The following is a 15,951-nucleotide window of genomic DNA, read 5'->3' on the forward strand; positions in this document are numbered from 1 at the left end:
AATAGTTGGAGAGAGCTCCAACAAAAAATTAAAAGTTGAATTAGTTATCAAAATATTCAGGCAGTGTTTGTTTATGAGATGAGATCACTCTTGTCATGACCCATTTTTGTTGGGTTATTTCTTAATTTATATTTTTTTTCTCTTCAACAAAATATAAAAAAAAAAATTAAAAGAAAAAAAAAAGATCTTAAATTTTATCAGACAACAAAACAATGCATCTTATTTTATATAGGACATAGTTGGAGTGCTAATACATTTTCTTTACGCAACCAGTCTCCATACCCGATCTCTAAGACCAGTTAGGGTTCCTAGTGACCAGAATACTAAGTGGCGACTTCTTATCAAATTTTTCATTGATAAAAACAAGAATTTATTGTCTCCTCATATTTGCCAAATAAACTTGAACCATATATTTTTTTTGAGGATGGATGATCATTGCGACATCACAAATGTGCAATAATTGTTTTGCGTCAAAATATTCACTGTAATTTTATATGAGTCCAATTGACATTGTAGTTGTTTTTTATTGTCAAAATACTTTTTGTTGTGGTAATATCAAATTTAATATTTTTAGGTGATTTTTAATAATTTTGATGAGCTAATAATTTTGATGTATTTTTAATTAAAAAAACACTTTTAAAAAATTTACGATGCACTACATTATTAAATACACACAAAAACTTGATTAAAAAAACATTATATATTTTTAAATCTATATTTATAGTTTTTTAATTTAGATTTATATTTTGAAAAAGCATTTATATTTTTTTAAAATTATAACAATAAATGCTAACACAATACTATAGTCCAGGACAATTGAACAACGAAGCCATTGGATAAAGTAAAAACCATAATTTTAAGGGTGGCTCAAGCTAATCAAGTTTTAGGTTTGCTCTTTAATAATCATGAGTTTGAGTTCCCTTAAAACTATTTAAAATTTATATAATTGTTAATTTTCAAAGTTCATGAAATTAATTAAAAAATATATAAATTACCCTTAACATTTATATTAATAAAATAAAATAACACCACAAATGATTATGATTGGACTCCACCTCTTTTCCTATATTAATTTCCCTTTGATGGCCTTTCATTGTCACTAAACACATGAAAAAGAAAACAAAAACAAAACCCTTTCTCTCTCCCTTTCGGCAAAACCCCACCACAGACAACACAATTTTTTTTTCACCCAAGAGTTTATTTATTTTATTTTATTAATGTTTCTATATCATTTTAATATGTTAATAGCAAATATAAATTAAAATAAAATAAAATATTATTTTAATGTATTTTTAAATATAAACCAGTAAAAAAAAAGATACCACTCCTTCTCTCATAATCGAAAACAACCGCTTCACAAAAAAACAAAACAAAATCTAAGCAGCACGGCCACCAACTATAAGTTCTACGAAGACAAATGAAGTAAGAGATGGGATGGTTTTTCTCTTCAAAACCAAGAAGACGACGACCAAAGTATTCTTCAATGGCTCCACCTCCTCCCTCCCTCTCTTCTCTTCTCCCTCACTCTCATCCTTCTTTCCTTCCTCCCCAAAACCCTCATCTCACCCAACGTTACATGCCCTCTCCCCGCCCCTTTCATTCTTTATCTTTCACTACAAGATTTTCTCCCGACAACAAGCTAAACGACGACAAGATCACGTACCCGCCACCGCCACCGCCCCCGCAGCAGGAGAAGAAATCGTTTTCTGTTGCCACCGGTGAGCTTTTCTTGGGAATTGCGACAAGGGTTTTGAGGAGCAGGAATAAGAATAGGTATAATAACGATAAAGTTTCTGGGCTGTCTTTGCTTGAGAAATCTGATGATGGGATTGTGGATTATGAGGAGAGGATTGGGGCTGTGATGGAGGATGAGGTTGAGCCTGTGGTTATATGGGAACAAAGAGTTAAAGATATTGAAGCGGAAAAAGAACGGCCTGTTGTTACGAGTCCTGGTTTTTGTTTCTCTGCTGCTGGTTTGTTGTTTCCTTATCATCTTGGAGTTGCTCACTTGCTTATTGAAAAGGGTTATATCAAGGTCCGTTTTCTCTCTCTCTTTGTTTTTCGATTTCTTTGTGGGTTTGATAGAGTACCGTGTGCGTTCGTTCTCTTTTTGTTGGAATTTGTTTTGTGTCTGTGTGATGTTACTTCATCATGTTTTGGATTTTCTTGATTTTCATAATTGTTCATGTTGGTTTAGTTTTGCACTTCCTTTTTTTCATTGGAATTAGAAACGTTTGTGACCTCGACTGGTTCTTGGTTCTTGTCATGGATATTGTTTAGAAACTTCTAATTTGATCAATCCATGTATTGTATTTACATAATTAAAATTTTAAATTAGATTGCACTGTCGTCCAAGATGTTCTCGTATTTGAAATTTGTGCATCATGCAAGAAATAGACAAGCAGTGGAAAGCAAAAATGAATCCCCTTCTCTTCATTTCCTCGTATATGATTTTTCTTTTCTGCTGTATTTAGGTTGTTTAGTCAAACTGGGGATCAATAATTCTAATCTTTAGCTTAAGCCTCTGTTTCTTTCTTTCGTTTTTCTCTTTCCATTTGAAGATTAATTTTCTTATGTTCTAAACAGGAAACCACACCATTGTCTGGTTCCTCTGCTGGTGCTATAGTGTGTGCTGTGATTGCCTCTGGGGTTGGTATGCAGGAGGCTCTAACAGCTACCAAAGTGCTGGCTGAAGATTGTCGGCTAAGAGGGACTGCCTTTCGGCTTGGGGTATGTTTCTACTCCAATACTTTAGTAGGGTTATCAGAGCTTGCATGCAATTTTTCTTAACTTACCAACAGTTAATATCTGAATTGAATTGTAGCATTTAATCTTTAAGATTTGTTGTGTCTGCTTTTCACTCTAAAGAATTTTCACTGCCAGTGACTTATGCTTTTAATGCCATTCGGCTATGAGTCCATGTGTCAATACCCGAGTCAATCCTTCTATTGTTTTGACCTTCATCATATGCCATTTTGAGGGCAGTGTAACAATGCATTTTGTACACTATAAAGTTGGCTTTACAGTATGAAGTAATTGTTTTTATGAGATGAAACAAATGGGAAGGAATGTCTAGAAAATGGAAGGCATATGAATAAGAGATATTAACTCAAGCAACTAGTTAACAATGTCTGAAGAACCTCTGCGGGCCATGAAATATCATGCTTGCAAATAAAGTTATGCTCTTTTGCTGCTTTGATTGCTGTGCACCGTGCTGTCTCATATGATCCCTGGTCATCATTTGCTGAAAAGTAGTGATCATTTGCATAGCTTAGACTGAGCAGTATGCATTTGCAGATGCTGATTCTAAACTTGCAATTAACAGCATGCTTTTCTCACTACTTCGAAACAATTTGTCATGCAATGTAAAATACCATCAAGGGCAAGTTTCTTAAGTAAGTAGCTTTAAGGGAATGTTTATAATGTAGAAAGAATAAACATGATATTGGGTGTTTAGTGTGAGATTTTGGCCATTATGCAACTTTATGTTAGCACTGTGGACAATAAACCTTGTGCAAATTAATAAACAAGCTAGGATTTCCTATATGTTTCTGCTACAATTTGTCTTGCAATGTGAAATAACCATTGATTGTACTTTCTTTTCCGTAGGCTGTTCTGCGGGATATTCTTGAAAAGTTTCTGCCAGATGATGTTCATGTTAGGTGCAATGGGAGGGTTCGAGGTCAGAACAATTGTCTTTCCTCCACCCTTATGATTTTTAGTAGTGCTCTGAGTTAGAAGATGCTTCCTAGTAGAAAATATTTCATTTTATGCAAAACATGTCTAGTTGCTTTAGAATGGTATAAAGGATTGGTGCAATTACTCAGGCAAAAAGACACCATGAATGAAATTATGCAGAGATTTTTTTTGTGTGTGCTGGGTATTCCAAATAGGTTGTGTGCTGATAATTTAATGCTGGAGGCCACCATTCTCTGCTGCAATTTGGATAATCCAGTTAGGACTATGACCATGGCTTATGAATAGTGATAAATCTATGCTGCTATAGATGTTGTATATTCCAAGGCTTGCCTGGGTTGATGTTCACCTCAATCCTCACATTGGTCACACGCCTTTTTTGGGTCGTGACAGGTACAATATATTGAAGATGAAGCAAAGGAGACTACTATGAGTTTAAGTTTTGGAGATTCGTAAAATATGACATGGGGAGAAATTACATAGCCTAAGGCACTTGTTTTTTTATTTAATCTGTCTGTACTCTTCTCATATAATGTAGGTGTATCACATAACCATGGTGAGATTGAATTACCCAAAAAGTCAAACCCAAGATTTACAGCTTGTAAATGCGGGTGTTATTTTTCTGAATTGTTATATGGGAGCTAGGGTTGCACACAATAGGATAAAGATTGAAAGAACAGAGGAAGGAGGATCAGGAAATACTAACTGAGCTCAAACTTTGTGGCAGGTGAATATGCCAAGACATGCATGGGGAGAACTGAGCAGGAGTGATAGTAGAGTGGTACTTAGTTTAAATGTGCAGTGGATGACACGGTTGAGATTGGAGCCTTTTTTAGTGGTCTGAGCAGAAAAATTGAGGTTTTCCAGTAATGTGGCGAAGAATGATCTGGACATGGACCAATAGGATGATGACAAGTGGTCTTGATTTAATCAAATACTAGAATGTGACATGTAGCATGGATGACATGGTTGAGATTGGAGCCTTTTTTAGTGGGATATGGATTTGTAAGCCTTCTTCCTGAATCCTAATCCTATTGAACCAAGCCAATTCTTCCAAAGATGTCCCACTGATCTCTGACCAGCTTTAGTAACCTGTCACAAATCCTCTAAAGAATCCTATTGGCCACCTGGAAACAGAAATAACAAATAATAGGAGTATTCATCTGACAACATATATAAAAATATATTTATATACTTGCACAGCTCAAATAAAAACTGTTTGGTTTAGCTGTTGGCTTTAGCTTAACTGGTAAAAGGCCGGCTGCAATGCCTTGGATGTTTGATTCTTACCAAGCATAAAAAAAATAAAGAAATATGTAGATAGGTCAGTGTTACTTCTCAGGCTGTTGGGAGTCTTTATGGTGCTCCACTCTATTTAAGATTTGATTTTGGCTGAGCCATGCTTCATTCTGGTTAGTTTTAGGACAGTTAATAATTGTGCTTGTAGGAACTATATTTCATTTGTGTGCTCATGAGTTTTGGGAAAATGTTAGCCTTCTGCTTGTGTGGATAAGTGTGGATAAGGGAATTGGTATTTCCTTGTTGTCAAGACATTTTGTTGATTTTGTAATGTGTTATTATTTAGGAATTTTATATTTTAATATGTTTTAAGTATGATTTTGTTATTACTATGAGTTATTATTTGGTTAAAATTTAATTGCAATTTTATCTTCTGCATAAGCGCACACCTATTTTGTATTTTGAGTTTTGATTAATGAGGTGAATTTGATCTTGTTTGAGATGGATTCCTCTTTTTCTACGTGGATTGGATTCAAGGAACCTCGAAGTGGATGTATAATGTTGATTTTACTTTCTCATACATGTTATATGCCAGTTATGATTGGTCATAAATTCCCATATGCACTGTTTTTCTTTCTTTTGTGTCTTGCTTTTTGTTGTTGTTATAATATTGACACGCACTCAATTGTTTATGCTCTTCTGCTACAGTCGCTGTTACTCAGATCCTGTGGAGGCCTAGGGGTTTGCTAGTGGATCAGTTTGACTCCAAGGAAGATCTCATAAATGCAGTTGTGACTTCTTCCTTCATTCCAGGGTGAATAATTAATATGCTATTTGATGACAATATTTGTCATTTGAGTTCATTTAATGGCGTTGAACTAAAGTGAAATTCAGTGCAGATATCTTGCACCAAGGCCTGCCACGATGTTCCGGAATCGACTTTGTATTGATGGTGGTTTGACATTGTTTATGCCACCAACATCTGCTGCTCAGACGGTATGTGGAAAAATCTGTCGAAACCTTATCAATTGTTGCTTGGCTGCAAATAGTCCTTGCTTACTTTTCATGTGTCACAATTGAGTTAAGGAAGTTTTGATGATGATCCCTTTGTCAGTATACAACTTTTTTGTAAGTGAAAGTGCAGCTATTGCTGATGCGTACTTTTCTTAGAATATATTGTTGAAGAGTACTTGTTAAGATGAGATAGAAGCAATATTTTTCTTCTTAACTCTTCGTGAGTAAAATGAGCTAGAATAGTTTATGCATGCCAAATTCAGCAGTCTGCTCTGGACCCAGCTCAAACAGCTTGATATCAAGAGCTTGCACCTTACGCTCTTCACCTCACATAATCTGCAACCTTGACATCTTTGATTTGGGTGTAGCTTTTAATTTCCATTCTATATATTTCCAAATAGGCTCAAGAGCTTGCCCCATCCTATCTTTAGCATGCTTTTCGCCTTATATAATTCTGCTAATTTTGTCATCTTTATTGAATGCGGCTTTGAATTGCCATTCAATAAATTTAGGCAGTGCTAGGAATTTTAGGGTTCCAGGACTCGTTGTTTATTGAAATCAGATCTTTTCAACAATTTATGAAATACTATATTGTTGTGTTTCTACATCACGGCATCTTGCATGGGTCTTTACTGGGGTTAATGGTTCTGTGCATCCTGCAGCCTGATATATTTTAGGAACTGAAACTCCGCATAACCTCTGTGGTTTTAAATTGCATCCTGGTCTTGGTCGTGATTGCAGATTACAGCCTATCAATGCATTAACTGTCACGGCCACAATCGTCGTGAAATATTGGCAACTCTTAACAAAATTTTAATATAAAAAGTGTTCAGTAATGTGAAAAATAATGGCAGATGACAGCCTACAATGGCATTTAACAACGTACAAAGGCCAACAGTTATGTAATAGCCATTGTTTAAAACAATGATAACCTAATCAATGGTTTTTTCAGCACCCAAGGGTAGTTTGTATAAGTACCTTGTTTCATTTTGTAAAAGTTGTGACTAGTTGCTATATGAATGGGTTATCTTTCTGGATGGTATGATTGTTCACATGCTACCGTGCAGGTTCGTGTTTGTGCTTTCTCGGCCAGTGGTTTGGGACTACAAGGGATCGGGATTAGTCCAGATTGCAATCCTGAAAATAGGGCTACCCCAAGAGAGGTAAGTGCAGCGCTAGGGTTCATGTCTCTTTCATTTTCTTGATAAGCCAATGAACATCTTTGTTGTCAACTATTCCAGCTTTTCAACTGGGCATTAGAGCCGGCGGAAGATCATGTTCTTGACAGGCTTTTCGAGCTCGGATATTTAGATGCTGCTGTGTGGGCTGAGGAGAACCCAGTTCAGAATGTAGTTCAAGATGACAGTCCCTTGGTTGAAAATGGCTCTAGTAGCTCACAATAAGGCGCATCACCCAGTTTCCATGTCAAGGATGCACCGGTGACCATGTTAATTTTGTTTATGCCATTTTCCGGTGGCTGGTCAACCAGGTGCTCATTCATTTTCTTACACGTCAATAATGCTCGGTGTAGGGAACAGAAAATGTTCATGTTCTTCAACTATATGTTATGTTGTATAGTAAAATTGTTGACTAATTGCAAGGTATATTGGAAGGAAAATAGCAACAGAAGAAAAGCAAGAGTCTGAAATTTTGATAGAGCAAAACAAGATCAGAATATTATATGCCATATCTTTCTGCCTGGAACTTTTGTTCAGTTTATTTTCCCCTGAAAGTATCCAATTCAGGATCTTTGTTGCCATACCAGTTTGTTCAGGATCTTTGAGGCACTACTAGTTATATAGAACAAAAAGTAGCGATGCAACAGTTCTTGTTATAGTTATTAAACTTAGTTTGCTTAAGTTAGCTTCTTTGTTTTTACATTTTAAGTGTTTTTAAAAAAAATTGAAATTTTTTTTATTTAGTTCAAATTAATATTATTTTAGTGTTTTTAAATTATTTTAATATGCTGATATTAAAAAATTATTTTTAAAAATAAAAAAAAAATATTATTGACATATATTTTAACATGAATAATTATTTAAAAAATAATTATATCTACATTGTCAAACAAATTTATATTTTACATATTGCGCTTGAATAATCTCAATAAGTTGATTTGTGATTTGAAAATTTTATTATTGAATAATTAAATAAAAATATTAATTTAAAAGAACTTCATGCCTCCACTATTCATAAGTAGAGTCATCTTGATTTTATGTTTTCATGCTTTATAATATTTGATTTTTGAATTAAAGATAAAATAGTTAATATTTATAAATATTTTAAATAGTACATTTGAATTCGTAATTTAATATTATATTTTAAAAATTATAATATATTATCAAATTAAATTTAAATTATATATAGAATTGAATTTAATTCCATTCCGAGTGAACTAACCGCTTGTGTTGAATTAAGTATTGTTAACATTAATTATCAATTATTGCTGTTCAAAGTTTTTAAGTTAATGAGACCTAAATTGGACCATACATCTATAAAATTCATTCATTGAATTCGGAATGGTCGACACTTGTTCTTGATGTCCACTTCTTTCATTGTTTTTCGTCAGCACTTGCTTCATATATGATAATACTAACATACTTTTAAGTTTTTAACAACATGTTTAACCAAGTTTTTTAGGGGTGTGTTTTAAATTATAATACTTTTTGTGTTTGTGATTTTAAAAAATATTTTAATTGTGGTTTTGAAAAAATAAGTTTTTAAAAATATATTTTAGCCTTTATAAAATTAAAATTAAAACTGTTATACACTAATAAAAAAAAACATGTTATTTTAACTACTACAAAATTAAAGTTGGAAACATAATTATGGATGGGATCCAATGAAAAAACAGAAGCTATTTGACTAAACAAATGATTTTTTTTTGTGGTTGGGTAAAAAATAAAAGAGCTTCATCCCTTTTAAAACTTCACTATTCTATGGGTTCATTTGATAGTATGGTGAGATGTGATTGAGGTAGTATTTTATTTCAATTATAGTTTTGAAAGTTTTTGGTTAATTAACAATCATCATAGTTTTGCATAAATAAACTCTCTTAAAACCTTGGTTATTAAAAAATGTATAATTTATAGTTTTTCTTAAATCTATTTTTTAAATTATACCACAAAAGCTATCATAATACTAAAAGAAGCTTGGACCTCAAATATGATCATTGCCTTGATGGTAAACACACACCTCATATATATCTAAACACCCAAAACTAAAAATATGCCAAACAATTATTCTCATACATTGACTAAATGCCAATATATTTACATTATAAGTGTTCATCATATGTCGACAAACAATAGGCAATGATTGGTATTCCATGCTTACATGTTGTCCCTTGTGTCAATCACAAAAAAATTCAGTTAGAAGATCTTTGTAATGAGTATTACAAGATGAATGCATTTAAAAAAGTATACTTTGATGTGGTGCATCCATTACTTGAAGTTGATCACTATTCTAAAAAAATATAATTACTTGTTCTACCTTCAAAACTTGAAAAGGGTGTGAGTAGATCGGAAATAAATAGACAAAGGGGAAAAAAAAAAGAAGATCAATCTAGAACAACTAGGAAGAGGACTTCCACACTTTGATACAATATTTGCAACTAGGAAGCAAGAGGTTCAGTGTTCTAGGTGGAGGCTCAAACATGGAAGTATATGTTCGGGAAGATGATGGGTGGATTTTTTATTTGGTAAGGCATGTTAAATGTGTTTGGAAATTATTGTTAAATACTGTATTTTATCACATTTTTATAATTAAATGAAAACTACCAATGACTGTTTCTCAAAAGAAATAACCTAATAACTTTAGTGGCATTTTAATTAGTCTTTGTTATAAAATAATGACACTCATGTAAATAAATACATATTTTTTGTTGGTTTTTTTTCTAACACTAACTCTTAAGGATGTAAAGTGTTACTTGTTATCAAAGTACATGATAGATGATAGAAAGTGTAATATTTGTTTTTTAAATAATTACAAAGTAAAAAAAGATCAAATATTAGAGTGCACTTGGTGTAATTTTTTAAAAAATAAATAGTCAAAATAGCCCATGCCAATTCAATTTTTTTTTTTCTTGTTTTCAAGAGTAATTTAGTTTTTTAACTGTGCTAAAAATCATGAAAACTATTACTCCTAACTAGGCAATTTGTTTTCATTAAGAAAAGTAAAATTGTTATTTTACTATTTCAATTTACCTTGAAAATGAATCTAAAATTATAATATTGAATGCTACATCAATTCCTATGCCCTTTTAGTTCTTTTAATAATAATAATAGTAATTATTATTATTATTATTATTATTATTATTATTATTATTATTGTAGTAGTGGTGGTGGTGGTGGTGGTGGTGTTATAAAATTTATAATTATATATATATATATATATATATATATATATATTGAACTTATTAGATTTTTCATAATTTTTTAGTTTAATTTCTTAAATTTTCATGACACTTTTAATGTTTTATTTTATTTTATATATAAATAGACTGCTTGATTGGAAAAATTCATAATAAGAAAGTATGGATTTTTTTTTAATTCTTTTTATATCTATGTTATTATATACTTGTTCTTTATTTTTAACAAATAATAATAATAATAATAAAATCTGATATTTTACGTATATGTATAAACAAGAAAAAACGCAATCACGGCATAATACGGCAATCCTCGAATGTCCATTGTCCACACGTCTCTCTCCTGCGTTGCAGCTTTTGTGACCAAGAAAACCACGAACCTCATCCTCATGGACTCTCATAAACCTCAATTGCTTTACAGCAATCATCCATCAAAATCAACGCAAGGTACGTACGTACGTCTACAGTACACCCATTCTTTTACCTTCTCTTTGTCAATGCAACAGTGTTTAGGTTTCTTTCCCTTTTGTCTTGGTGCTAATGTTGTGATGGGTTAGGGTAAGTAGGTATTGATGGCCTTGTTTGATTTGTCTAAAAACTACATTCCCACATCCTTTAAAGTAAAGAAAATGATAATATGGTATGTGTAACTTCAATGGGATTTTTTCCTACTTTTTTTCTTCTTGCATGCAACCCTTTAAAGGAAAGGCAATGATATTATGATATATGTAGTTTTGTTGGGATTTTTTTTTAATTTTTTTTTCTTCTTGCATGCAACTCCTTTTAAGGAAACATAATGATAATATGGTACATGTAACTTTCTTGGGATTTGTTTTTTACTCCTTTTCTTCTTGTTCATCAATTACATGATTCAATGCCTGTTTGAACAAACCCCAGCTCCCCAAAAAAGTATTTTGTTTTGTCAAAGCACGAAAATAAGAAAAGGGTATTGTTCTTTTATTGATTCCTTTGTTTTTTTTTTTTTTTAAATAAAAGTGTTAGGAGGAGATCTAGGATTGTATGCAAGGAGGATTTCTTGAAAGCTAGATCCAGTCATGGATGATGAAGGTGACCCATTTCCTCAGTTAGGGAGTGTGTACAAGAAAGGTTCTGGTTTCTATGTTAATCAGTTGAGTAAAAATGTGGCAAGTATGAATCCAAATTCTGCACAAGATGGGAAGGTTGCTGCAAAGGCTTGGCCTGCTCAGAACTCTGCATCTAGTGCGTGGGGATGTTCGAAATTGGTACAGAAACTGGGGGTGCAAAGCAATGCTTTGACAACCCAAAATACTACTTTTAAGAAGTCTCTTTGCAGTGCAAATGAATTGCCTTTGCAACAGAACAATTATCCGAAACACAGACAGAATTTGTCTCAAGTTGGTTCTGCTTGTTCCAGTGGCCGGGAAGAAAGTCGGGCCAAGGATGAATCTGTCTCGAACCATCAAGTTTCTGGCACTGACAATGATGATGTTGATGGTTATACGGTGTTTAGCGGTGATGATGATGATGATGATTTTCTCTTTGATTCTGATTTTGATTTAGATGCAAGTGAAAATAGCTATGATGTGTTGAAGAAGAGCAAGTGGTTCAAAGCATTCTTTGATGATTTCGATAAACTCACTGTTGAGGAGATAAATTCACGAGCAAGGAAGTGGCACTGCCCTGCTTGCAAAGGGGGCCCTGGTGCTATTGATTGGTATCGAGGCATCGATCCCCTAGCATATCACGCAAAGACAAAAAAGACAAGAAGGGTTAAGCTTCATCGCATGTTTTCTGAAATTTTGGATGAGGAAATGCATAAGAAGGGAGGTTTAGTAACTCCAGTTGGTGAAGCCTTCGGCAGATGGCAAGGACTTGATGCGAGAGTTAAAGACTACGAAATAACCTGGCCTCCAGTGGTTTTGATAATGAACACGAGATACGAGCAGGAGGAAAATGGCAAGGTAAATATAATTTCTTCTTTTCACTATGAAATGAATTATTTAACTTTATATATAAATCATTTTTTCCTCTGAAATGGATTCTAGCAGTGGATTGGCATGGGAAATCAAGAACTTCTGGACCACTTCAACTCATATGCTGCACTGAAGGCTCGCCACTCATATGGTCCACAAGGGCATCGAGGAATGAGTGTACTGATTTTCGAGAGCTCTGCAGCGGGTTACTTAGAAGCGTCTCGCCTTCATAAGCATTTTATAGATCAAGGAAGAGGCAGAGATGCTTGGGATGGTACCCGGGTTTCATTCTGTACAGGTGGTAAGCGCCAGCTCTATGGTTATATGGCTTTGAAGGAAGATTTGGATATCTTCAACCAGCATTGCCAAGGTCCTCTCTCTCTCTCTGTGTCTGTCTTTTTCAGGATATTTATGTCTGTTGCCATGCAGTTTGAGAAAAATACGGTGCTCTCCAAGCCCAATAATGTAAAATAATTAATGAGGTTGGCGGAATATTCATCTAAACTGATATTCATAAGATGAGAATGAGCAAAAACATATTTGTGCATATAGGTCCGCAACAATAGGTCTAGATCTTGGACTTTAAAATGGGGTCTAAAAACCATGTTAATAAGTTTCAGAACTGAATTCGGTGCTGATTTCGAAAGTGTGAGTAGTAAATGTGAATTCCTTAATTTCTGATGCCTGAATGTTGACATTTATAAGTGACATATTTCCTCAATAGTCTTGGCTGTAAACTGCTGAAGCAAGATTTCACTACTCTCTGATTCTTGGAATGCTGGTAATAACTTCTGCAGCCACGTTTAACCTTTTATGAAATTGATTAGGTAAGAATAAGCTCAAGTTTGAGACGGTGTCATATCAAGAGATGGTTGGAAGCCGCATAAAGCAGATAAATGAGGATAGCCAGATGCTTGTCACTTACAAGAACAGGTTTGCTGCAGAACATATGCAGTCACAAGCTCTCGCAGAGTCCCTGTGCAGATTGAGTGAGAAAATGAAGAAGACTGTGCAAGAAAATCGCATTGTGAGAGAGAGAACTAAATTGCTGCATGAACAGACCAAGGAAGAGGTAACATCTTTAAATTGCAAATTGCTTTTATTGTTTCTGTTTCTTATAGCACATCTCTCATTGTCGCGTATGTGTTCACAATATCGTTGCTTCTTTCTTCCAGTAAAACATTTTAACTTCTTCTGGTGTGTCTCTCTCCTCTAATGATTGAAAGATCTTAATTCAAAATGAAAAAACCTTTCTGCATTATTTATGGTTCACTACTTTGCTCCTCTTCTCCTTTTGTCTTGTATGTACCAGAAGTTTCATCTCCTGATTTACCAGATCTTTGTCAACTTTCATCATCAAACCAGGAACTTTTATGATACAGTTGCCGCCTGATCGCAATTTAGCCATCTCAACCATGATGAACAAATTGGGTCATCTACACTGTGCTCCTTGGGAAATTGAAGGATGCATTAATTTGAAGGAAAACATAGCTCTTGGATGGTGTAATTCATGCGTGTTAAGAAAATCCTAGTAATAATAGGACTATAACTGGCTGGAGGCACACGGCACTTTTTGCACTCCAAGCTACTTCATAATACCGTGTTCATATTGCATTCTTTACATCTGCTTTCTCTGTTCTGAGGCATTCTTTTCCAGATGGATTCCCAAGAGAAATTTTTCAAGGATCAAATCAAAGCTATCCATCAGGCTATAGATGCAAAAGAAGATAACTTCGAGAAGTTACAGCAGGCAAAGCTAGAGAAAGCTAAAGAGTTAAATGCAGATCCATCTACTGAAGAGAATGTGGACAGGTAACACTGTAATAGTGCCTTAGCCAGGCCAGACAAGCTAGAGTTATCTATCTGAGGCATTCACTCCTTTTTCCCTTTTTTGAGAAAATGATCAATTTCAATAATAGACAGTAACAAAGTAAAAAAGATCGAATGTGTCATCTTGGAGCACAGCGAACTGTATGCTCCCAGGCTTGCTGGTTAATTTATCTAGCAGGTCACGGGTTCAAACCTAGTCAATCTTCACCCCCTCTCCCCCTTGGTAGACCAAAAGAAAAATACTTATGCATCCTTAGTAGAAAGCAATGAATTAAAGAGTCACATCCACCTTTGGTGGTTTAAGAAATGAAGGGCTGTTCATTTTAATGGTGGTGGTTAGAAAAATACTGAATTAATGGAGAAACTTATAATGTTTTTGAAAATTCTGTGCAAATAGGGTGAAGGACATGAGCAGGTTCATAAAAATACAGGATAAAGAGATGGAAGAATTCAAAGCAGAGAGAAAGAAGCTGATAAGAAGGCACGGAGACGAGAAGGCTGCACTTATGAAGATATACTGGGAGGAACTCCTTGTGCTGGAAAGGGAGTTTGAGGATGAACTAACCCTGCTTATTGACAAGTATACCCCAGATCAGAATCACCCCTGATGAAGAAACCAAGAAACAGCCATCAAATTTTGAGCTGACGAGAGACAGTCAAGAATATAGCGAAAAAACAATCTTACACACAGGATACATACGATAGCAACAAGAAAGACATTCATCTTGTCATCATTTTTGCAAAACTTGCTTGATGGAAATGTAAAAGCACTTCAGCAGCATTCCCTTCCAGATTAATTGAGTTTTTTGATTTTGCATTTCAAAATATTTTGAAAAATTGTGAAAATTTTTTATTTATATCAAATTAATTAATATTTTTTTAATAGTTTTAGATGATATTGATATGTCGATGTTAAAAATAATTTTTTAAAAATAAGAAATACTATTTTAATATATTTTTAAATAAAAAATAATAACTAAATATTAAATGACATGTTTTTGAAGGGCAAAAGTTTTAAAGAATCATCTGTGATTGTTTACTTGATGTCCATGCATGCCATGCAAGAGTCGTCCACCTTTAATTTAGGCTTCCACCTTTAATTTAGGCTTTCAAGTATTCTTCCTGTCTTTTGCACTTTTTAATTTTTAACTTGATGATGTGGCATATTTTATGTCCCATTGGACTCCATGAAGTTGGTAAGCTTTAGAAGATAAAGAGAATAATCAATTTAGTTTTAAAATTCGTCCTGATAGATCATCCTAGAATCCGGCTAATTCAAGGATGAAATTAGTTTGGATTAAAAAAAAAATTAAATTTTTTTTTTGATATAACTCGGTAGACTGACTTAGCAAAACTCGGTTAAAAATTTAATTGGATCGTTGATTTTTTTTTATTAAAACAATATATTTTTTAAAAAAATTGATCTAAATAACCCGATTAAAACCTGAAATTCAAGTCTTGAACTGGCTAACCATTAGACCCAGTTTAAAAAACTATAAAGAATTTCATTAGTTTGCGGAGAAATTAAAAATTTGATAAAAGTTCAGAGTTAAATTAATACAAACTACAGTCAAACAAATCAAAGAATTGCAATTTGTTTATATGGTAGTGAAAATTGATTTTCTAGAGAAAATATATAAGCAGTTGTTTCTCATAAATTTTATTTTTTTAAAAAAGAAAAATTTATATTATTTTAATATATTTTTAAATAAAAATACTTTAAAAAACAATAATTATTACTCTAGAATATCATTATAATATATTATTTTAATATATTTTTAAATTTATATATTTCTCACAATTTGAATTACCCTACTGCTAATAATGCGAGTAATCCAATGGATTAAC

General features: G+C 33.4%; 1 protein-coding gene and 1 pseudogene across 2 annotated transcripts; both read left to right on the forward strand.

The window, feature by feature from the left end:
• Positions 1 to 1,334: 1,334 nt before the first annotated feature.
• LOC118046079 (uncharacterized) lies at positions 1,335 to 7,648 on the forward strand. Of its 2 annotated transcripts, XR_012169473.1 has the most exons (8): positions 1,335 to 2,035; positions 2,587 to 2,730; positions 3,610 to 3,682; positions 5,644 to 5,749; positions 5,835 to 5,931; positions 7,017 to 7,112; positions 7,191 to 7,438; positions 7,551 to 7,648. XR_012169473.1 is itself a non-coding variant. In XM_035054842.2 (7 exons), exons 1-7 carry the CDS (start codon positions 1,430 to 1,432, stop codon positions 7,350 to 7,352), a joined length of 1,284 nt encoding a protein of 427 aa, XP_034910733.1. In that variant the 5' UTR covers positions 1,336 to 1,429; the 3' UTR covers positions 7,353 to 7,648. The 2 variants fall into 2 exon arrangements, 1 of the variants encoding a protein (XP_034910733.1); XM_035054842.2 differs by having other exon boundaries at positions 1,336 to 2,035; positions 7,191 to 7,648.
• A 3,690-nt stretch (positions 7,649 to 11,338) lies between these two features.
• LOC118046086 (protein SUPPRESSOR OF GENE SILENCING 3-like) lies at positions 11,339 to 14,920 on the forward strand (annotated as a pseudogene).
• The last annotated feature ends 1,031 nt before the right edge of the window (positions 14,921 to 15,951 follow it).

This window comes from Populus alba, chromosome 3 (assembly GCF_005239225.2).
Source record: "Populus alba chromosome 3, ASM523922v2, whole genome shotgun sequence".
Taxonomy (NCBI): domain Eukaryota; kingdom Viridiplantae; phylum Streptophyta; class Magnoliopsida; order Malpighiales; family Salicaceae; genus Populus; species Populus alba.

Coding starts and splice junctions, on each gene's coding strand:
- LOC118046079 (XM_035054842.2), top strand. CDS start 1,430: ATGGGATGGTTTTTCTCTTCAAAACCAAGAAGACGACGACCAAAGTAT. Junction 2,731..3,609: donor GGACTGCCTTTCGGCTTGGG/GTATGTTTCTAC, acceptor TCTTTTCCGTAG/GCTGTTCTGCGGGATATTCT. Junction 5,750..5,834: donor ACTTCTTCCTTCATTCCAGG/GTGAATAATTAA, acceptor AATTCAGTGCAG/ATATCTTGCACCAAGGCCTG.